Source organism: Rhamphochromis sp. 'chilingali' (assembly GCF_963969265.1).
Source record: "Rhamphochromis sp. 'chilingali' genome assembly, chromosome: 1".
Taxonomy (NCBI): Eukaryota; Metazoa; Chordata; class Actinopteri; order Cichliformes; family Cichlidae; genus Rhamphochromis; species Rhamphochromis sp. 'chilingali'.
This window is the reverse complement of record NC_137929.1, coordinates 20,072,686-20,095,769: the sequence shown is the minus strand read 5'-3', so window position 1 is coordinate 20,095,769 and position 23,084 is coordinate 20,072,686. Positions and strand designations below refer to the sequence as shown.

The 23,084-nt window shown below is 39.2% G+C and overlaps 2 protein-coding genes across 7 annotated transcripts in view; one reads left to right on the top strand and one right to left on the bottom strand.

The window, feature by feature from the left end:
• The window catches only part of sorcs2 (sortilin-related VPS10 domain containing receptor 2), a 406,325-nt gene that overhangs the window by 116,181 nt on the left and 267,060 nt on the right, over positions 1-23,084 (top strand). The gene's annotated exons all lie outside the window — the stretch shown is intronic.
• Positions 8,940-14,131, bottom strand: LOC308395497 (uncharacterized protein). The gene is made up of 9 exons (XM_080880382.1): positions 13,687-14,131; positions 12,276-12,488; positions 11,897-12,032; positions 11,204-11,697; positions 10,712-11,022; positions 10,425-10,600; positions 9,890-10,062; positions 9,494-9,708; positions 8,940-9,202 (listed from the first exon to the last, which is right to left on the bottom strand). Exons 1-9 carry the CDS (start codon positions 14,052-14,054, stop codon positions 8,943-8,945), a joined length of 2,346 nt encoding a protein of 781 aa, XP_080736508.1. The 5' UTR covers positions 14,055-14,131; the 3' UTR covers positions 8,940-8,942.

Sequence of the window (23,084 nt, the reverse complement as noted above, 5' to 3'; positions counted from 1 at the left end):
TCTAGCAGAACAAAATAAAATTGCACACTTTTTTTGTCTTTTATTTTAAAATGGGCACAGTCAATGGACACCTGGTTGGGGGTGGGGGACAGTGATATTTGTCTACAACTGCATCACCACCAGGAAATAAGTAGTATAGTAATAAAGCTGCAGTGCAAAACAGTTTTATAACCAGGATGTAAAATGGCATAATCTCAGTATTAGAGGGCATTAACGCTTGACTATCCACCTTTATTTTCAGTTATTATGTTTCCCAAGTCAAAAGTTCAAGTCTGTTTAAGTGCGCTGAGTCAAACCATCATCTTCTGCCTCACTACATCTGCAATCTATTAAACCTTCAGTTCTACACCTTGGTCTATAAATCTATGCTTTTTTAATATTTTTTAAATCGTCTGGCCTTTACCTATAGCATAGTTCTTACCATTGACAGCCAGACTAAACTATGCAATGACTAAATGTAGAGATGATGGTGGTGGGTGGGTTAGAGGTTGGTTGGTAAACAAAAGGAGGATAAAAGAATATAATATCCAGTGAAGTCAACATATGGATGACAGTAGAGCTGAAACAGCAACCCATGTGGGTAGATCAAATGTGAAAATGCAAACAGTGACAGATTAATCCTCATTAATGATCTGATATTATATAAATTGTCCCTTTCTAATTTGGCAAAATTCATTTATTATATATTCTGCTGCAAAAGGAACAGTGTTTCACCTGTTATAGATGTGAAATGCAGCCACTCAAATCCATGTTCTGGTACAGTAAAATCTTTGCATCTCCAAATCCATCTCCTATCCCACCTGCCGCAGGTGAGTTTTGTGCTCTGAGAAGAAGAGGAAGAAGATAAGCTAACATTCTTACAAGTTTGTTTAGTAGACAATAGCAAACGCAGTAAGCACTGTTAACAAGCTCCCAGCCTTGTTTTTTAAAACTGTGGCAGTTTTACCTAAAGGTGTTAGAGAAGGCTTGTGGAAAAAAACATTGAACACCCTTGTTCTTCCTTTAACCCTCTCGGGCTCAAATTAAGTTTTTGTTGCTAATGCACAAAAGAATACCTGCAGTGGTAATTCTGAGTAAAAAAATCTCATAAAATATGTATGTGGGGTAATCAGGTTGTTAGCTTTTAACTGTTGCAAATCTGCAACGCCTGCCTTGAGAGGGTTAAGAAGCACTACTTTACCTCCTTAAATATTAAACATGACTGATTCAGGTGAAAGAGCAGGTCATCTACTAATTGGAAGGTTGGTGGTTTAATCCCTGACTGCTCCTGTCTGAATGCCAGAGTATCCTTGGGCAAGACATCATTTCACTGCATCATTTCATGTCTGGCACTGATCACCACCTGCACTCATGTATATATCTTTCTACGTAGCACTCATAATTCTTATTCTCATGTATATATCTCATGTATATCTCATGCACATATCTTTCTTTCTACATAGCACTTTAATTCTTATTGTTTGCACTGAAGCACCGCAGCAATTTCCTAATGTTGTAAACCTCAACATCTGGCAATAAACCCATTCTGATTCTGAAAAAAAAAAAAAAAAAAAAAAAAAAAGACACTAAACCCTGAGTTGCTCCTGATGCATTCACTGGAGTGTGAATGGTAGCTAAAAAGCACTTAGACATAGAAATAAGTGATTGTGTGAATGAGACATGTTATATAAAGCATTTTGAGTGGTCAAGTAGAAAAGCACTTTAAAAGAACCAGTCCATTTACCCTCCCTAAAAGCTAAAAATATGATATTTTTATTTGACATAACACTTACCTTTCTGGATTTAAGATATCGGGATTCTAGCATGTAGCTAAAAAAGTTATTAGATAGACACTGATTGATCCAGTATGGTGGCTTCAGCGCTAGGAAATCACCAATCACCACAGGACATGAAGACTGGACTGTTTTGTGAAAAAGAGAGCTTGATAATGGAGATATCGATTATCTCCATTATCTCCATTATCAAGCTCTCTTTAACATGTGTGATAATGAACCCTTTAGATACAATAAATATTCATAGCAAATACTATGAAAAATTGGCAAACTGCTACAGAGGGCTCTTTCTTGGGAGCAAAATGTTGGTGGGAAAGACAAAATAAGCCAATTTCTTCAAACTCACCACTCCTAGTGGAGCAAAAAGCACTTTTCATCAATTCAAAATGTACATTTAATCCATCCATGCCTCTTCATGTTTGGCTACATGCCATGGTTGGCCTTGTTGTGACATCTTGCTTATTTTGCATCAGTCTGTGGTCCCCAGAGCCAGTGTGCTCACCTCTTGGTGACCCCCTCCACCACACTTTTATCCAGAGTCTAATCCAATTGGACACTGTGGGCATGTCAGCCCGAAGCCCTCTCACCTTGTACTCAGCCCAGACCTATCCAACCTCCCTCATGGGTGCTCTCTGTCAGGCACACTGTGAAAAGCTTCTTATTTCAAGGCTACAAAAAGCCTCTTCAGCCCTAACTAAGAGAGGCAGAGCACTCAGAAGGTGAGAGAGGCTGCCTAGGTGTGTGTGAGTGTGTTTCCATAACATGAAATGCTGACTCGAGGACAGTGTCGACAAACAATAACAAGTTGATCTTATACAAATATGCATACTCAAAAAGGTGACACGATGGTCTGCGTTTATCAGTTCATTTGTTTAATGTGTGTGTCTGGAGAGAAGTGTGTATACCTGAGTGGTTGCGGGTGAGCTCAGGTCATGATGTGTTTGAAATGGAGCGGACAATCCACAGGGAGCTAAGAGAGGCAGACGAAGCAGAGTTCAGGGACAGAGTCAGACTCCGTACAGAAATCAAAACGCTGCCATCAGAGACAGATAAGGAAGACATCGGTATGAACATTCCGATGTACAGGACTGCAGCAGGAGCGATGGGAAAAGCTTCAGTTAGTGGTGAAGAAGCAATCATGTAGACAGAAATTAAGTAAAAACCAACCAAAACATCTAATTAAAGATGTTTTCTAACCTTAAATACGCCATTTGAAACATGGGTCATTACCCTACAGGAAGCAACTATCAGAAGATAAGTACACTGTGGCCATAAATGGATGGACATATAATGTGGACCACCTCTCCCAGTCCGAATTGTTGATACAAGGCAAGGCAGATTCATGATTTCATATTGTTTCCACCAAATTCCACCTCTACCATCTCAATGTCGTAGCAAAATTCAGGACTCATCCGACTAGGCAATATTTTTTATTGTCCATTTTGCTTAACCCATACAAATTGTATCTCTAGTTTAGTGTTCTTAGCTGACAAAAGTGGTCTTCTGATGCTGTAGCCCATCTGGTCTAAGGTTCTGCTTGTTGTGTATATGGAAACTTGGGCTTATGCTGTTTTTGAAGCCAGGTACTGATTGTATCTTGATATGGTGCAAGGATATACTACTGCCCTTAGTGGCCATATGTCAGTGCTTAAAAGTGTCACCATGCTGAACACCTGTAAATGGACTGGTACTTATATAGCACTTTTCTACTAGAAAATGAGCACTCAGAGTGCTTTTTACTACAAGCCTCATTCACTCAATCACATACATGTTCATAAAAGTGTTTTTCTTTTTTCTATCTAAGCACCTTGTCTAACTTTCATGGATACAGTCACACGCTGATGAATACATCAGGGGGAATTCAAGGATTAGTATTTCCTGATGACAGAATTTCCTTAGTATGCAGACCAGAGTAACTGTGGATCAAACCAAATACTTTGTGACTGGTAGACACCCCTACTTCTAACTCCTGGGCCACAGCCGTCCATCTGTATTGACACATTTGTGATTATGCAGCACTTTGCTTACTTCTTGTATCTAGGAACTCGATCACCAGAATAAAGAGCGAAAACATATTTAACTACAATGTTTCTATTCAGTAGTGTGTTTGAAATCTTATATTTTTACACGTAGACTTTTTATATCTTTAGTATAGGTAAAGTGTACACTATAGGTATGGCTGATAAATATAGTTACAGTGCTGTAGTGTTAGCATTACATACTAAAATACTTTTGATAGTGAAACCATTGTGGCAAATTTCTAAATTTTGATACAGTGCTTTAAAAATGGTCAGAATTAGTTCCATGTTTGATAGCACAGGGACAACTGTCACAGCAAAGAGAGCAAAAATTAGAAAATTTTATTCAAATATAAATATAAAAATACTTTACCACAACAAGGCATAGAAAACATAGATAAAACCTTTGTTCAAAAGCTTTTGTTCAAAGAATGTTCATGTGCAGGAAACCAGTTTAAAAATGCACAGCTGATATTAAAAATGATTAGAATTGAGTACTCCCAGCTCTGGCATTAGATGTAAATGTGAAATTCAGATAATTGTAATTGTTCATGATAATAAAAACATAAGTGAAACAGTTTCTAATATGAGCTATTTTTAAAGGCATTTCAAAAACATAAAGGCATGTTAAGAAAAGGGCCTAAAATGAAAAAGTTCTCTAAAGCTGTAGCAACCAATCAAAGGAAAGACTTTAAAGACTCAATTCTTTTTAGTGATTAAATAAGCACCTGCTCTGATCAGTCTGCATCACATTTAAAAGTGACTTCCCCAAAGTCCAAACTGGATCAAAGGCGGACCCAATGAAGGTCTCTACTAAATAAGTCAATGATAACTTGATGATAGGAAGTCTATGTAACCCATTTTGATCCTTTGGTTTCAGCCTTGTGTGTGACAGTTGAAATAATTAGCAATGTTGGGTATAAATCGATGTATTCGGCAGATTGATCTAAAAGAACCTCCAAGCCATCAGATCCTGGATCGCATTTAACTGACTTTATTAAAGTGTTGTTACTGCTGTTTGTATGATCAACAGAGATTAGACATTAAGACATTAGTGCTACATGAGTTTGTTTTCTGTATGTGTTTTTGATTGTTTTTGTTTAGAACAGATTTAGACTAGCCTTTCAAAACAACAATTTTAAAGAGATGTGTTGCAAAGATGCACAATGTTGACCTGAAACAGTACTATCTTTAAAAACAAAGATTTGCATTGGAAGGTGACAATATTTGAGCATAACTTCAGCACTATTTTCCTGTTTCATGTGTTCTGTTTTATGGCTATGTTTGGTTTTATCTCTTAAATTGATTCAAATTTCTTTTTCAAACTCTCACCTTTGAGTATTTAAATGTCAGAAGGAAGTATATACCATAATTTTTAAAAAAAAATGTAATCTGGGGCTATTTCTGAAGCCCCACTACAGCTGTACTTGAGGTCTTACAACAGTATCACATGCTGTCATCTGCTCTTCCTAATTTTGAATGACTATTGATGACACAGGGGTTCTGATTGAGGTATTGTAGTCAGCTCTGGCTCCTATTTATTCTGCCTTTGTGTTGAGAAAAAGGAGGAACCAGCTTTTTAATGAAACCGAGGTGTGCATCCATCATGCTCTGGAAGCAGCAGCCCAGCAGGGAAATGAAGGATCGATTTGATTAGCTGCTACTTTTAGTCTCACAGGCTTATGTGACGGCTTTGATTGGGAATCTTGTCTGGGCTGGCAGGGTGGCTTTAAGGTAGATAATGTTTCAACAACCATGTCCCCTTAACTCTTATCCATCCCATAGTATTTGGTTTTATTTGCTCCTTTTGTTTCCTTGGGGGTTGGGGTTTTTTTATGAGGTGCCGTAAGGGACATTATTACTGAAACGCTCTCACACACACTACTGAAATGCTCTCACACACACTACTGAAACGCTCTCACACACACTACTGAAATTTTACCTCTCACACACACTACTGAAACGCTCTCACACACACTACTGAAACGCTCTCACACACACTACTGAAATTTTACCTCTCACACACACTACTGAAACGCTCTCACACACACTACTGAAACGCTCTCACACACACTACTGAAATGCTCTCACACACACTACTGAAACGCTCTCACACACACTACTGAAATTTTACCTCTCACACACACTACTGAAACGCTCTCACACACACTACTGAAACGCTCTCACACACACTACTGAAATTTTACCTCTCACACACACAACTGAAACGCTCTCACACACACTACTGAAACGCTCTCACACACACTACTGAAATTTTACCTCTCACACACACTACTGAAACGCTCTCACACAAACTACTGAAACGCTCTCACACACACTACTGAAACGCTCTCACACACACTAATGAAAACCAAGAGGATTTCAATTGAACAGGAAGGCATTTTAGCTGCACAGGAAGGTGAGGAAAAACAAATAACACATTAATGCACAGCTAACACCGCGGTGACGTCGACAACAGTCTGTTAGAGGTATAATTGAAAAATATTTTGCCTTCATCAGTGACTATCCAAACATTGTTGTAGGGTAGCAGCCTATTGCAACAAGTCGGGGCATCCTGGCTATGCTAGCTGCCCGTATAATCTGGAAAGACTGTGTCTGACAGTACCTCATCTACAATGAAATTACATCAGATCCTTGTCATTTTTTACATACTTTCTTTGTTTTTTGAGGTGAGAACCAATGAAGAAGATGTTGAAAGATTTTTTACTTGTGCTCTGCAATGTATTGGGGCGCTCCAAAATGAAAATTCGGACAATATCAGACAAGAGCGGCTTTATAGAGAGCTAGATGATCATACACGAACTCTATCAGAATTTCTTGCTGCTGTATCTCGATATGATCCCAATAATAGGGTTGCCACCAACCTACTACAATCCTTGTATAGATGCTTTTGCAGCTTGCTACATGAATATGATGCTAGACAGAGATCTGCTTATGTGACCCACAGATTGTTACCCCCAACCACCTTGAGTGGTCATCCAGGTCGGCCACGATACACTATATCTGCTGAACAGATTTCTCACTTTGTTTCCATTGGTATGACATGGCAGAGAATTGCATCATGCTTTGGAATAAGTCGAAGAACCCTGTACAGACACAGACAAACTTTGGGAGTTGAGCCATTAAGCTATGTGGATATTTCAAATCAAGAACTGAATGGCCTTGTGACGGATATCCTACAGAACACTCCAAATGCAGGGGAAGTATACATTCTTGGAAGTCTGAGATCTCGTGGCTTAAGAGTTCAACGTTGGAGGGTCAGACAAAGTCTACAGGAAGTGGATCCTATTGGACGTGCATTTAGACGTCGTCATGCGATAAGGCGAAGGATCTATAGTGTTCAGGCCCCCAACCACTTATGGTAAGTTCACTGGTTTGAAACAAATGATCAGGCCTTGTGTTTAAAAGTATTAACACAATACATCAAAATTAATGGTCCTTCATTCAAAACATTACTGAAGTTAATCTATATGATCAGCATAAGATAATAATAATAAAAAAATAACAATAACCAAAAAAACTGAAATTGATATAAGTATGTTAAATATTTGGGGGATTCATAGTACATAAATTTAGATGTTGTCTAATGTATATACTGTTGAGTTGTTTAATCCTTTATTTTACATCACAATTTTAATCTCTAACATCAATTGTGCCAGGTAAACGTAGTGTGGAAAAAGACATTTTATGCCACTGTGTGTATGTGTGTGCACGTGTGTGTGTGTGTGTGTGTGTGTGTGTGTGTGTGTGTGTGTGTGTGTGTGTGTGTGTGTGTGAGAGACAGAGGTGTGCTGTTGTTGAAGTAAATGTACAAAATGAAACCTCTAGTTTTTGTTTAAGTACAGGGTCAGGAATTCACTACTAAATAATATGAACAAACATGTGGAACTGTAGTAATGCTTTCTGATCTCTCAACAGGCATTTTGACGGCAACCACAAATTGATTAGATGGCGCTTGGTCCTGCATGGCTGTGTTGATGGCTTCAGCCGAACTATCATATACTTACGTTGCTTATCCAATAACAGAGCCTCAAGTGTCTTGTCATTATTTTTGGAAGGAATACAAAACTTTGGTTTGCCCTTAAGGGTCAGGTGTGATCATGGTATGGAAAATATACAGGTTGCTCGTTTTATGTTACAGAGAAGAGGAGTAGGCAGTGTTATTACAGGTGTTTCAGTACATAACCAAAGAATTGAAAGACTGTGGGCAGAACTCAACAGAGTTGTATCAAGACACTTTATAAATATCTTTAACTTTATGGAAGAACAGGGTATGTTGGATTCACTGAATGAGCTACATCTTTTTTGTCTGCATTATGTTTATTTGCCAAGGATTGAAAGAGCATTAACAGAATTTGTCAATCAGTGGAACAACCATGGTCTCTCTACACAAGGAGGACAGACCCCTCTTCAGCTGTGGCATACAGGTGTCACAAACAATGTGGGAATCCTGTCGTTTATAAATGACATTTTTCATGTTGATAACTATTATGGCGTTGATGAAGAAGGGCCATTACCAGAACTTCAAACAAACAATAATGTCAATATTCCAGCTATTGACATCAACATAAATGAGACTGCAATGAACATAATTCAACAAGTGAATCCATTAGAAAATGATGGAAATCATGGAATAGATGTGTTTTCTTCACTTTTACACCTTCTACATTAAATAAAATATTTTGCAAAAAATAAAAAAAAGATATATAAAAAAAACATTTCAGAAAACATATGTGATCGAAACTAACATATTGAAACCATTTTCTTTAAAATGATAAAATGACAGCTCTGTTGTCAAACAGAAACTGACACAGGCAGAAGAATAAACAGACACAAAGACAACCAAATCAAAAACCGATGGACATACACATGAAATGAGTAAAGTGACACAAATTTTGTATATTCAAACTCAACAATCTAAATTAACTTCTGACGTGCTGTTAAACAATTGGTATGAATCCTGAAGAACAATCACTTCTTGTCAAATTGATGTCTTAAAACATCAATTTGACTGAGGCAGGTAAATTTGGAAATATTAAAACCTTAACAAGTTAATACTCAATACTCACTTTGAATCAAAAGAGAGACCAATACAAAAGAGAAACACGCAAACTCCTCCAGCATAATGTGTTCATACCCTGCCAAAGCCGTAAGTGTTACCTAATGCAAAATCAAACTTCTCCTTGAACAGCTGGTATGAAACATGCAGTGGCAGCCTAATGCAGTTAACACACGTGTTGGCAAGAGGGAAAATTGGTGTAGAAGAGAAGTCATCGTCTCCTCTATGAATGAACTCAATCGAGGGTGCTGGGGAAAAGCCAATAGGTGGCACCGCAGTTGCTCCAGTTGCAAAGGCCAATATCTTCTGTAATTTGGAAGGTCCTTCTTCTTCTGCATAAAACAGAGAAGGAAAAAAGTGTTAAAAGGTTATTTCATTTGGCCAACATAAATTGTCAGTGAGTACAAATCTAAAGCAAGAATCTTAATGACTGTTATTGCAATGACTATAGAGCATGCTTTTCATCTTTCAATAGTCTCAAAGAACTATGTAAAAATGTTACTACAACCAAGAGGGTAATGTGGTGTTATTGTTATATGAGTATGTTATTTAAAATAAAGATTTCAGAAATGCTAACCTATAAATCGTTACATCTATTTATTGTGCACTAAAGTGACAATTACCTTCTGCATCTTGGAGATAGTCTCTCCAGAAGGTAACAACTGTCTCCTCAGCAGCTCTTCTGTTGCTTCCTTCTGGAGATAGATGAATGTTGAAAAGATCATCCACCTGGTCAGCAGTCAGCATATGTGGCTCATAGCAGAACAGCGGGCGAAAACTGTCTGGATGCCTCCTCATTTTCTCGAGAACCCCAAGAGTTTTCAGACCTTCACAAAATCTGGATAAACAGCACAAAGAAATTTTATTCAATAATTCTGCAATTTCATGCTTCTAAGTTAATTGTATATTATCAATTTGGCACAATCAGTTATACTAGGTTATTAACTGGCCATTTTGATTAATAGGTAAGATTTTTATCACATTTTAATTAATCTGAAAAACACAGAATACCAAAATACCTTTGAAATGGACCTTGAACCCTGTGGATGACCTGAAACATGACAATATCATGTACCAGCAGATCCCTGTCTCTTAGTGAACGCATAGGCCTCAGGCATCCTGCATTGGCCAAGTAATCAAGCAGAGGTTCTTTTGACTTTTCAAGGTCCTCAAGGGTTGTACTTTGAGATATCTAGCATCACAAAGAGCAGAGGAAGGGCTTGTTATGGAAGTTACTCAGTAGTCTTATAACCTATTAGAAGGAACCCAGCCACCAGTGGTCTACACAATCACAATATGCCCGCGCGTACATTGGAAGTCAAATGACTACACATATTTTTTTAATATGTTTACAATGTGCTTAAAAAAATGATAAAATATACTCTTTCGTCTACCCTTATCTACTGAATCTTAGTTTAATATAGCAGCAAAATATAAAAACTTGGCATTCAGCAATGGCCAGACTGATCCGGATAAACATTCCCTGCAAAAGAAAACTGGAACACAAACTATTTTCAATTCACTATAAGATTTATAAAATAAACATATAGAGACCTTTCGGACTTTTTCAAAGAGTTCCAGGTCAGCTATGTCTTCCAGGGCTGGATTTGCTGAATTTCCAACCAGAAGGGAAAATACTGTTGGTGACAGAAAGTTAGGTGGTGGACCACCATGTACCAAGCTCACTGCAATGGCTCTCCCAGAGATGTAGTACCAGTCCCCTCTGAGAGCTGCAAAGCAACAGAATAAAAGGAAAAGCAAAATTGTCAGTAATGTTGCCTGTAAAAATAAATATCAGTTAAACAGTTCCCACTATTAATCTTAGAAAAATAGGTAATTACCAGTACTGTCAAGAGCCAAGTTCTTGCAGTTTTCTTTCCCCTCAAACATGGCTGACCTGGCAATGGTGTCCATCAATAGTCTCAAGAATTCCCTCCTTGGCCCACCTAAATCAACCCCTTCCTCATTTTTCCCCATATCATCTGAGAATTTCACACAGATCATCAAGTTGGGATCATAAGATAGCCTTTGAAAACCACGCAAGGCTCCCTCCCACACAGCAGAGCGATTTATATTAAATTTGCACTGCTGTTTTGTGCTAATTTTGCTTGATAGTTCCAGCAGTATCTCTTGAACAGGGACTTTTTCTGCACTAAAAAAAGAAAATAAAACAGAAAATAAAATATATCAGCCATGTAGTCATGTTACAGAATTTGAGAATATGTGTCACACTGATCATAGAGAGTTAAAGCTTTAAAGGTTTATATTGATTTGACAATTCTGGAAAGCCCAAATTATGTCTCAAACTCAAATTCTGTATGTTTGTTACTCACATCTGATTCTCCAAGCTCGCAATTATAGCTTGATTTAAATCCTCATCATCTGAAGAATCGCCAGAAAGCGATGCCACGAGAGTTAAATATGAAGAATAATCTTCATCATTAACGCTCATGGCAGGGATGTCTTCACTTCTTGCATTGAAATCTCTGCTGTGACTGCTTGTGCTAGGTTTGTCATCACTTCTTGCCATGTAGCCTTCATCACAAATGCTGTTCCCATCACTTCCTTGCTTTGCTCGTTGCCTTTTACCAACACTCCTTCGAATACAGTTGGTCCCAGTATCATCTTCTTCATCACTGCTAGTGCCAGGGTTATCACCTTTAACATGACTTCTTAACCTTGTAGTGACTTGGCTGCTCATGTCTTGTTGGATTTTTGAACTATCAACTTCAAAACAATCATTGTCACTGTCCTTATCAGTTGCACAACTGCTTAATGCTGATTTGGAGCTGATGTGGGAAGGATCTTTGTCTTCATCTGATTCACTCTTCAACAGAAAAAGACCAAAAACATATATCAAAAGCAAGTAATTATAGCTTATCTTAAAAAGATTAAAATAAGAAATATCCATATTGATTGCTCCCAAACACTTGTTTTAAATAAATATATTCTATTTTGTTAGAAGCCCAATTGTTGACATGTTTTTTCCCAAATCATGATTACTTTTCATTCTTTTAGTAACTTACTAAAAGTGTCCTTGATGGCCTTACATAGAGGGCTTTGGTTTTAAAAACCTTTAGGATCAGCATCCCATTCAGCTCCTGACCAACTTGGAGCTTTGGAGACACCAGCTTATTGCCACAAGCCATTAGAAACTCGAGGCTACAAAAAATAAATAGGGACAACAGCAATTGCTAATTAGTTAAATATTTTAAGTATTAGTTAAATATTTTATTATATATTGTTCTGTTTGTGTGTATGCTTTTATGACTTAAATTCTACTGGTATAGTCATATGTTTTTATAATGATGAATGATATTTTAAACTTCTTTACTTTGGTATATTATCTTTAAGTACAAGTCATTACATGAATACACACAGTAACAATAAACAATAGTATTTTACCTGACATCCTCTGGAAGGCGTTCACCAAAGCTTTCCTTGAGGTGTTTCACGACAGTTTGGTTGTCCCAGGTCTTCTGGAATTCAAAAGCACTGAGGATGTGCCCATGTTTGTGTAACCATAATTTTGAACCTTGTTTGCACACTACTCCCCATGATGGAGTTGGAAGTAGTATAACATCTTTGTTGAAATGGTCATGCTGCTGGGCCATAGCTCTGAAATATAAATATTAGATACCATAAACAACAGCAAGTGATAACTAATAATACTGAGATGCAGACAGCAGAACACTATCCAAACCCCTACACAGAATGCTTTCATAGACAAAATTGTTGTAGTTAGGCAAACATAAGGGTTAATTTTATATACTTTTTTTTATACTTTTCCGAGAATACGTGCTTCTTTTGTGGTTCGGACTCCTTCTGACATTTCTTTGGAGGTGGAGGAAAACCAAAGTAATTGCTTAAAGGAGCTTCTTCGACATCTTTAAGAGTTCTAAACAAATGTCTGTCCTCCTCCAGAAAATCCTATGTACGCAAACACGCGTTGCAACTTCTTATCTTGTGCGTGTCTTTTGTTTTGACAGCGAATGCGCACCTGCGGACCACTTATGTGCAGCCCTGGTTATTTAGCTCGTCATATTGCTGCCACAGAAATTCTTTTGTCCATGAAACCATAAAGCTGCACTTTCTTTTTGCCTTATAGTCTGATTTGTCATAACTTTTCCGTTTTGTGGTAAGTTTTTCTTTGGCTGTCACTTCTTCACCCTGACCTGTCTTATTTGGCTCAGCAGAACTAAAATATAAATCCTGCTGCTTTTACACACACACACACACACACACACACACACACACACACACACACACACACACACACACACACACACACACACACACACATACATACATAACGCTCAGCGATTCTCTGCGCGATCAACCTCTCACATGTTTAAGCTGCGGGAGATTTCACTTGTCATGTTTGCATAGTAAGCTAACGATTGATAAGACGATGTCAGAGGAATTGGTGCGCAAATTATCATCACTCACCAATCAGTACTGTCGCTCTCTATACACAGTTGCATAACACATAATTGCAAAGTGAAAGCAAAAAACAAGCGCAAATTCAAACGCGATTTCAATATGTCACATATTGACAGTGGCTCACCGATGCCAATGACATAATTACCCAGCTACATTTCCGAAAGAATGCAAAAGCATAGACATATATTTTTCCTTCCTACGATAGCCCGACGGGCAGGGCAGAGATAGATTTTGGTAGCCTGGAAAAATCGCTAGCCCCAGGACGTCGGGCTAGCGATTTTGCGAGCCCTGCAGTATATTATTAAATATCAGACTATTACATATGGCCCCATTTCAGGCAAGTGAATACAAACTCATTAAACTTTGTAACTACCTTTTTCTTCTGGTGCCTGATGTCCAGCTGCCGAAGCATTGCCGAGTTTGATAACGTGGTGCAGGTGCACATTCTCTCCTGACTGTAGATGTCGCTGGCATGGGCAAGCTGCTACGTTGACGTGAGGGAAAGAGGGATGTTAAGTGACTATCCAGTCCGTCCACACTGGTACTTGCAACAGGTTGCTGCCCCACGACTGTGGCATTTGACAAAGTTCTGATGGTCTCTGCTGAGGATAATATACTGTTGAGTAATGCGGCTGCTTCACTTAGGCTACTAGCAGGTTGCTGAGTAGACATCTGTGTAGTGGTTTGAAGTGTACCACTTTTTCCTTCACTTTCCTGGTCTGGACACAACTTCCTGTTCATCTAAAACTCCTTCCTGTTCAACTGAAATGCCTTCCTGTTTAACTGAAACGCCTTCCTGTTTAACTGAAATGCCTTCCTGTTCAACTGAAACGCCTTCCTGTTTAACTGAAATGCCTTCCTGTTCAACTGAAACGCCTTCCTGTTTAACTGAAATGCCTTCCTGTTCAACTGAAACGCCTTCCTGTTTAACTGAAATGCCTTCCTGTTCAACTGAAACGCCTTCCTGTTCAACTGAAATGCCTTGGATTTTCAGTAGTGTGTTTGAGAGCGTTTCAGTAGTGTGTGTGAGAGCATTTCAGTAGTGTGTGTGAGAGCGTTTCAGTAGTGTGTGTGAGAGCGTTTCAGTAGTGTGTGTGAGAGCGTTTCAGTAGTGTGTGTGAGAGGTAAAATTTCAGTAGTGTGTGTGAGAGCGTTTCAGTAGTGTGTGTGAGAGCGTTTCAGTAGTGTGTGTGAGAGCGTTTCAGTAGTGTGTGTGAGAGGTAAAATTTCAGTAGTGTGTGTGAGAGCGTTTCAGTAGTGTGTGTGAGAGCATTTCAGTAGTGTGTGTGAGAGCGTTTCAGTAGTGTGTGTGAGAGCGTTTCAGTAGTGTGTGTGAGAGCGTTTCAGTAGTGTGTGTGAGAGCATTTCAGTAGTGTGTGTGAGAGCATTTCAGTAGTGTGTGTGAGAGCGTTTCAGTAGTGTGTGTGAGAGCGTTTCAGTAGTGTGTGTGAGAGCATTTCAGTAGTGTGTGTGAGAGCGTTTCAGTAGTGTGTGTGAGAGCGTTTCAGTAGTGTGTGTGAGAGCATTTCAGTAGTGTGTGTGAGAGCGTTTCAGTAGTGTGTGTGAGAGCGTTTCAGTAGTGTGTGTGAGAGGTAAAATTTCAGTAGTGTGTGTGAGAGCGTTTCAGTAGTGTGTGTGAGAGCGTTTCAGTAGTGTGTGTGAGAGCATTTCAGTAGTGTGTGTGAGAGCGTTTCAGTAGTGTGTGTGGGAGCATTTCAGTAGTGTGTGTGAGAGCGTTTCAGTAGTGTGTGTGAGAGGTAAAATTTCAGTAGTGTGTGTGAGAGCGTTTCAGTAGTGTGTGTGAGAGCGTTTCAGTAGTGTGTGTGAGAGCGTTTCAGTAGTGTGTGTGAGAGCGTTTCAGTAGTGTGTGTGAGAGGTAAAATTTCAGTAGTGTGTGTGAGAGCGTTTCAGTAGTGTGTGTGAGAGCGTTTCAGTAGTGTGTGTGAGAGCGTTTCAGTAGTGTGTGTGAGAGGTAAAATTTCAGTAGTGTGTGTGAGAGCGTTTCAGTAGTGTGTGTGAGAGCGTTTCAGTAGTGTGTGTGAGAGGTAAAATTTCAGTAGTGTGTGTGAGAGCGTTTCAGTAGTGTGTGTGAGAGCGTTTCAGTAGTGTGTGTGAGAGCGTTTCAGTAATAATGTCCCTTACGGCACCTCATAGTTTTTACCCAATGTGCTATTGCAACAACTCAGCACTCAACAACTGAATTACTTTTTTAATGGTAAGAGAATCAGTTTGTTATTATTGTTATTGTTGTTGTTGTTGTTGTTGTTCTTGTTGAAGACAATAACATTGCAACAGCGAATTCTTAAATGAACATCTAACTGTAGTAAACTAGAATTGTTGTAGAGCTTCAAACTTGAATTTCTGGTTTATGGAGTCATTAATTCCTAATAAGAAAAAACTGTAAACTTGATGTTAATGTTCAGTCACTTTTGTGATTTGTAATGTAAACACACAGACACATACATTTATGCAAATAGCTTTCCAACACAAGTCTCCTGTGACTTGATTTAATACTTTATTGAGCCCCGTGGGGAAATTGCTCTCTGCATTTAACCCATTCACTTAGTGAAGCAGTGGGCAGCCATTGGGCGCCCGGGGAGCAGTGTGTAGGGACGGTACCTTGCTCAGGGGTACCTCAGGGTAGCTGTTAAGGGGAATCGAACCCCCGACCTTCCGATCATGGGGCAACCACTCTACCTACTGAGCTATCCCTGCCCAATGCAGTAAATGTAGAGCTCAAGCTGACTGAAGCCAATGCAAATGCAACAATTTCACTTAAATGAAATGTCAGCTGATTCCCGCTGATGAGTCATGGCAATTAGTCCGCTCTAGCCAGAGCAGATCATCTCTTCTTACTTTTCAAAAAGTCCTTTACTTCACAGACAAGTACATGACTTCACAGACAAGTACACCTGTTGTTTCACAGACACACACACACAGCTTCACAGGTGGTCCTGACTGCCTGTTTCCCTGGAGAAACGCAGAGCAGCATTAATTGGTTTCCTTACAGTCAGCTGCACGGGGAGCAGTCAGGTGTGAGTTAGACTGACTGGGTTAACTGCGCCTTATTGGCTCCAGGATGATCGTCCACAAGATGATTGTTGTCTCATGCAGTCAGCCACAGAGTGAGGAGAGGTGATTAAACAACAGACCCAACATGTCATGTTTAATAAAGAAAGCTGGGCAATGGATGTACTGTATGGATGTAATTGGGCAGCAGAGGATGGCACATGTTCGCATGTCAAATAACTGCAGCTTTTCTATTGCAGTCATGCTGAATGCGTGTGATGTAACTGTTTTTCAGTTTTTTGCTTTTACCCTCTTATGTCTGCTACGTTTTTGAATGGTCTAAATGATCTTTGAATCTTTACTGTCCAGATTTTCTTGGTGTTTTTTGAAAGTACTTCTTTCACCCTCCAAAGACTGTGATATCAGGGCGCTGACGTCAGGGGACACCGTATGAAGAGTCACAGAAGGCATCTGACAAAACTGCATTATGTGAGAACTCAAAAATGAGAATGTGTTAGCGCTTGAGAGGAGGCCTGATTGATGGCAATCAGCAACTCAGACAGCACCTGGGCTCAGTGTGCCAGTGCTAATATAAAACAACTTTCTGGAGCTACGATGGTGGTTCTCTCCTCAGTGAGACAATGTTTGGGTTCTAGGTTTTATTATCCCACATCATTTCTTCAAGTTTTCTTTAATATTATTGTCTTTTTTGAACAATTATTTATTTTTTTCAGTTGTATGCGGGTCTTTCAGTTTTTTACAGGTGTGTACTTGGCCACTCAACAAAAGCCTCTGAATTTACACATGAACATCAGTTTGGTTTTGCAGTTAAAAATGATCTTAATCCTAACATGCGATATGATCAGTAGTTGAAATCGTTAACACAAAAGATTTAGTGAAGTTTGAAATGTAGGAATGTCAGGAATGTCTGATAAAGGCTGTTGCTGTTTTTTGAGCGTCTCTCACTAAAATCAAACAAATGGTAAATGACCTGTATTTGTTATAGCGCTTTTACTAGTCCCCCCTAGGGACCCCAAAGCGCTTTACACACTCAGTCATCCACCCATTCACACACTGGTGGAGGCAAGCTACAGTTGTAGCCACAGCTGCCCTGGGGCAGACTGACAGAAGCGAGGCTGCCATATCGCGCCATCGGCCCTTCTGGCCAACATCAGCAGGCGGTAGGTGAAGTGTCTTGCCCAAGGACACAACGACCGAGACTGTCCGAGCCGGGGCTCGAACTGGCAACCTTCCGATTACAAGGCGAACTCCCAACTCTTGAGCCACGATCGCAAACACACAAAACTGTGTTTGCTGTAAGTCCTCAAAAATGATGACGCTAAAGTCCCCTTCAACTTTTTTTTAAACATTTTTGTCCTTTTGCAGATCCTTCAGTAACGCTGTCTTTGGAGCACCTCCCTTTTCCATTTTCCGTGTGGACCCACTGATAGATTGTAACTGGCTGTTGGACAGCAAATTGTGGTGTACTGTCTAGTGCGGGTGCACGGCGGTGCAGTCATACTCCACTGCACTTTGTCTGTGATTCTGCCTCAGACAGAACACTCTGATGAAATTCACTTAACCTCCCTGCCCAGCCTTACCTCCGCTACCTCTCTATATTACTCTCACAGTCTCACATTCACTTTGACTTAGGTTTTCTGTCTGCCCCTGCATACCGCTCTGCCCTGTGATAATGCCCTCACCTTGGCTCTGGTTTTATCTCTGTGTCTTGAAGTTTTTGATTTCTGCTGATAGTTTGACATGCAACAGCACTATTTAGCCTCTTTGTGTTGCTGTCTGATTTTCCTTTACAGCTCCCAGGACTAATACCGATTCTTCTACTATCAAGTGATGTCACTTTTGATTTTGAGCCAGCAACTCTCTTATCTTATTACTTCACACAGGGGAAAAAAAGCTTGCTGTCTGCAAATTTGAAAATTTTATTTCTACTCATCCAATAAGGAGGCGAGTATGCTTTTAGATGCAATTACACAAATGAAGTGGCCTGACATTTTGCATCCAGTGAACAGCGACAAAACATTTAGGCAGGGACATCCAAACATGGCTGTATTTGAATTCAAATTTGCTTCTCCCACTACAATGAGTAAGCAAGGTGATAAAACAGCACTGGCTTGCCCACCCAGGATAGCATACTATGTAAATGGAGCCAAGATGTTGTCAAAAGAGAGGCAGTGGTGGAAAATCTCAGCACCATGGACAGCTCCTCAAAAAGAAAGGAACAACGCATCTCTCATTCAACTAGACGATATTTACAATAGTACTTCTGATGTGGAAGCAATTTAACACACATTGTTCTCTGAAGAGTTACTAAAATTAGACAATAATGAATATGCTGCTAAAAAATGCATCAAATGTGGTGTACACCCTAATTGCAGGAACTAAAACATCAAAGAAATGCTTCATAAAAAGCATAAAAACATTCACTGTGACGCACCATCACATTCTTAGAATTCTTTCTTTATTCGTATAAACTTTAAATTGAGTTTTTATGGGCTTTATTTTATCTGTTGTGTTTCTATATTGCTTTATTTTGACTTTAATATACACATTAAGTGGCGTTTTTGGTATTATTATGACACATAAGACAAACAGAGTGAAAAAGAAGACAACTGCCTGGACCATTTTGACTATGAACATTATTAAACTGGGAATGAAATCCAAACCCTAAACCAACCTTAGCTCCTAAATTCTCACAAAATGCCCTCCAGACCTGAGAAATGTCTAAGACAGAGGTCCTCATGTCATCTGTTTCAGAGGTCATGTGGAGTTTAAACAGAGAAACAAATATACTGCATTAGAGAGTCAAGACGATAGTGTTTCCTTGTGATGGAGGTGAACCAGAGATAAAATGTAAAGCAATATGTCATCAGATACTACTGGGAGTGGGAAATGCCTAAAGTAGACCAGACAGAGACTGAGAACTACATTTACTTATTACATGGACTGTACATGCAAGAACATGAAGGACAGAGGAGGGCACGAACTGACAGTTGTGGGGGGAACTGCACTGTGGTCCAGCTCAGTCTGCTGAGCCTGTCTGATAAAGTCCTCGATTTGCTAAGTGATTCCACCAACAGTTTCTGTAAAAAGGTCAAAAAGAGAAAGAAATGTGGTGACCCGAGGATGCACCAAAGATGAAAATTTTTGATGATAACCTATTCTCACCAGAAAACCATTCTCCCAGTTTCTTGGTTTGAAAATAGATAAGCGTGACCGCTCCAGTTTTATTCTGCTGCAGTGACTTTTCCCTCTATTTTCCACACGTATATAAAAGTGTGCTTTTTATTCTTATATTTTTCTGTAAGGCTCCTGCCACCACCACCGCCCCTGCTTGCTTTGGGTCAAATCCTTCCAGCAGCGTTTTAATGGTGTCTCTTCTTCCTTTGTGCTCAGAAGAGATATTAATAGTAGGGGTTAGTGGATTGCTCGCTCAGAACCTCACTGAAGGCAGGCGACTGCAATAAAGATTACCCCGCGAGTTAGCATTGCTTTATAGACCTGTAAACTCATTCACGACATTTAAGAGCCGTCTCAGTTGCCTTTTATTTATTAAGAGGTGAATGTCCTTCACGGTGATGCATGCTAGTTTTTATTGCTCAAGATGGGAGTGTTTTTGTGAACTACAATTACAGATGTCACGCGGGGGTGACTGTTCATGAAACCTTGAGATGAACCCAATCAAATCATTTAACTTGAAATAGCTCCGTGTTGAGACATGATGCATTATAATAGATGTAGATGAAGTCTGGGTTAAGAATACTGTATAGCTGAGCCAGTGTACTCTATACTATCTGTGTGTGTGTGTGTGTGTGTGGGCGGGGGCGGATGTGGGGGTTGGGAGGGGGATCTGTAGGTGGGTGTCTTAGAGGGTGACAGAAGATTAGATGTGAATGCACTGCAGTGTGCTCAGACGGCCCCCTGGGAAACCACTTGCTTTCTGTGTTATCAGCCCACTTACTGCACAGTCTGCCTGGCCCACTCTTTCTTTTCAGTCCGGTAAAAGATGCAGACTGAAATACTTCCAGTGTGCGAGGAGCGTCTCCGCGAGACTGTCTCTGCGCTCTCTACTGCAGATTAGAATAAATTAGAATATTAAAATATTCAGATCTTTTTTTGGCAAACCAAAAGTAAAAAATATCTTCATGTGATTTGTGTCAATCTTGTGTTTTTGTTTTCTTTTAAATATTTGCACTAATTACTCAGTGCTGTCATGAGCTATTCCATGTATTTTTGCATACAATTATACTGTACAACTTAAAAGAGCTATGTTCTTCGTACATACACAATATTATCTGAGTCACCCAAAACTATAATGTGCATTTTTATACTGATTTAGATTACCAAACAACAAGTATAACTGCTATATGTTGGTATAGTGTGTATGGCAAGCTGCACAAGCCATGTCCTGAGTACAACATTTTTATTTTTCGCTTCCATAGTATTTATTTTCTTATTTAACTGTCTGAAAAAAGTAAATTTCCAAAAATGTCACTGTTTCATTAAACACTTATCGACATTCAATATAACAGTAATCAGTAGTGGCTGATTAGTTTCAGAGTCCCGTCAGAGTCAGTTACTGAGATAAATTGGTTTGTGTCTGGCCTGCCTGCCTTTGGTATTTGACCCTCTCCCATGGGGCCTTAACTCGACCCCCCATGCATGTGTGGGCGTCTGGCAATCTTGTCAGGCTTCTCTTATAGAGTTCAAAGGTCACAGTGCTTAAATATTTAAAAGAAAGGAAAGACAAATAAAGATGAGCCACAGATAATCCTGCTGATTCTCCATTTATGATTTTCCTGCCAAGGAAGGCTTCATATCAAAACAGTCAGTGAAGGGTCTTGTGGTCATAAGTTATACACACGGCACTATTCATCACCTCATCAAGGCGCCTTTTCTGCATCTTTTGTCTATTATTGTCTGTCTATTTGCCTTTGATCACTGCCAGCAAGGCAGTAGTGTTGGCCTTTATGTGGACTTCTCTGAGATGCCCAAAGGCAGTCAAGAATCATGCTCCCAGTGTGAAGCCACCGTTATCAATAGGGAGGCAACAGCTGGTCTTTGAAGTCAGGAATCTTTGAGCTATATCAGGTGATGAATGGTGGATCAAAACAGTTACTTTTAATTATGTTCAGCCTTTTTTTCTCTTGAAATATCCATCGTCTCATCAACACCTGAAGATTGCACTCTGACTATTTCTCCTATATTAGCTTCTTTTCATTGGCTCCCTGTTAAATCAAGAATCAAATTTAATCAGGCCCCATCTTATCTTAAAGATTATAGAGCACTTTGCTATCAGATGCCAAGCCTTAGCTTAGCCTTAAAACCGTTTTTTTTAAACTAAAGGTTATTGTCAAGGATGAATCAAATGACCACACTCATACAGCACTCTGCATTTAGTGTAATAATTAGTATTAATCTCTGGCTCTCTTACACAGTCTCCTTTCTCAGCTCCCTGAGCCTGGTTCTGTCGGAAGTTTCTTCAGAATCAGAAATACTTTATTAATTCCTGGCTCTTCCTGAATTTTTCCTTCCCACTGTCACCAAGTGCTTGCTCATCGGAAGTCGTGTAATTATTGAGGTTCTCTCAGTATTGTTGTAGGGTCTTTACCTTAAAATAAATTGCCTTGTTGCTGCAATTTGGCATGGGATAAATACAATTAAACTGAATTTTGTCACTTAACAATATGGGCTGCTCAGGTGATAGAGGAAGTCATCAACCAACTGGAAGGTTGGTATATTGATTCCTGGCTCCTCCACTCCATTTGTCAAAGTATCCTTTAGCAAGATACCGAACTCTAAGTTGGATCTAATGCATCCGCGTGAGTGTGTGAATGTTCGCTAAAGCACTTAAGCATAGATTAAAGGACTGAATGAGAGTGTGTGTGATTGTGGTTGTTTTTTTTTTACACAGGTGTGTGCTTTTTTATTACCATCGCCTCTTTTTGAAATTTTTCCTACTGTTTCCTACTTTTGTCTGCTTGTCTGACTGCTTCAGCACGTTATATCTTCAGATAACCCCAAAAATATGAAGCATAAAATTGTCCACTGAACTATCTACTTTCATCCCCAGAACAGTACTAGAGTTACGTAAATTAGTGATCTTAGTGTAGACTTACTACATGCTAGCAGCTTTGTTATGGTAAAGACACTGAAGTGCTTTGAATTAAATGCTAATATCAACCTAGTGATGTCCTCGGTAAAAGAATAATACCATTAGGATACATAAGTTAGAACTGTATTTGTCATATTGTATTCAGACATTTGTTCCAGATGGAAGTTTTCAACTTTAAAGTTTCACTTTACAGAATATGGAATGAAACACATAAAAAAAACAAGGCATCTAATCAAGTCACTGATTTCTTATTTCTTACTTCTTCCTAACTGTTTTCAGTAAACATATTCATTTTTATACAGCTGTATGTTTGTTCTTCCATTGAAGTGGCTTAAGTGTAAAAAAGAAATGAAAAGAAAAAACGCGTCAGAAGTTAAAAAAGCTGAACATCATTTCCTTTCTTAGATTAGCCAATGCAGTTCATTAGATTTCAATAATTTACACTGAAATTTAGGCATATCTAACTGACTGCAGTACCTAAACCTAACCCCCTTCAGCATTTTTTTTCACAGCAGATGCACCCACATGCTACTATTACAGCTAGTATGCTAAGGTTGCTCACTTCCTAATGAACTGATGTTACACACACGTTAACTACAAATGGAAAGACTCTGGCAATAACAATTGAA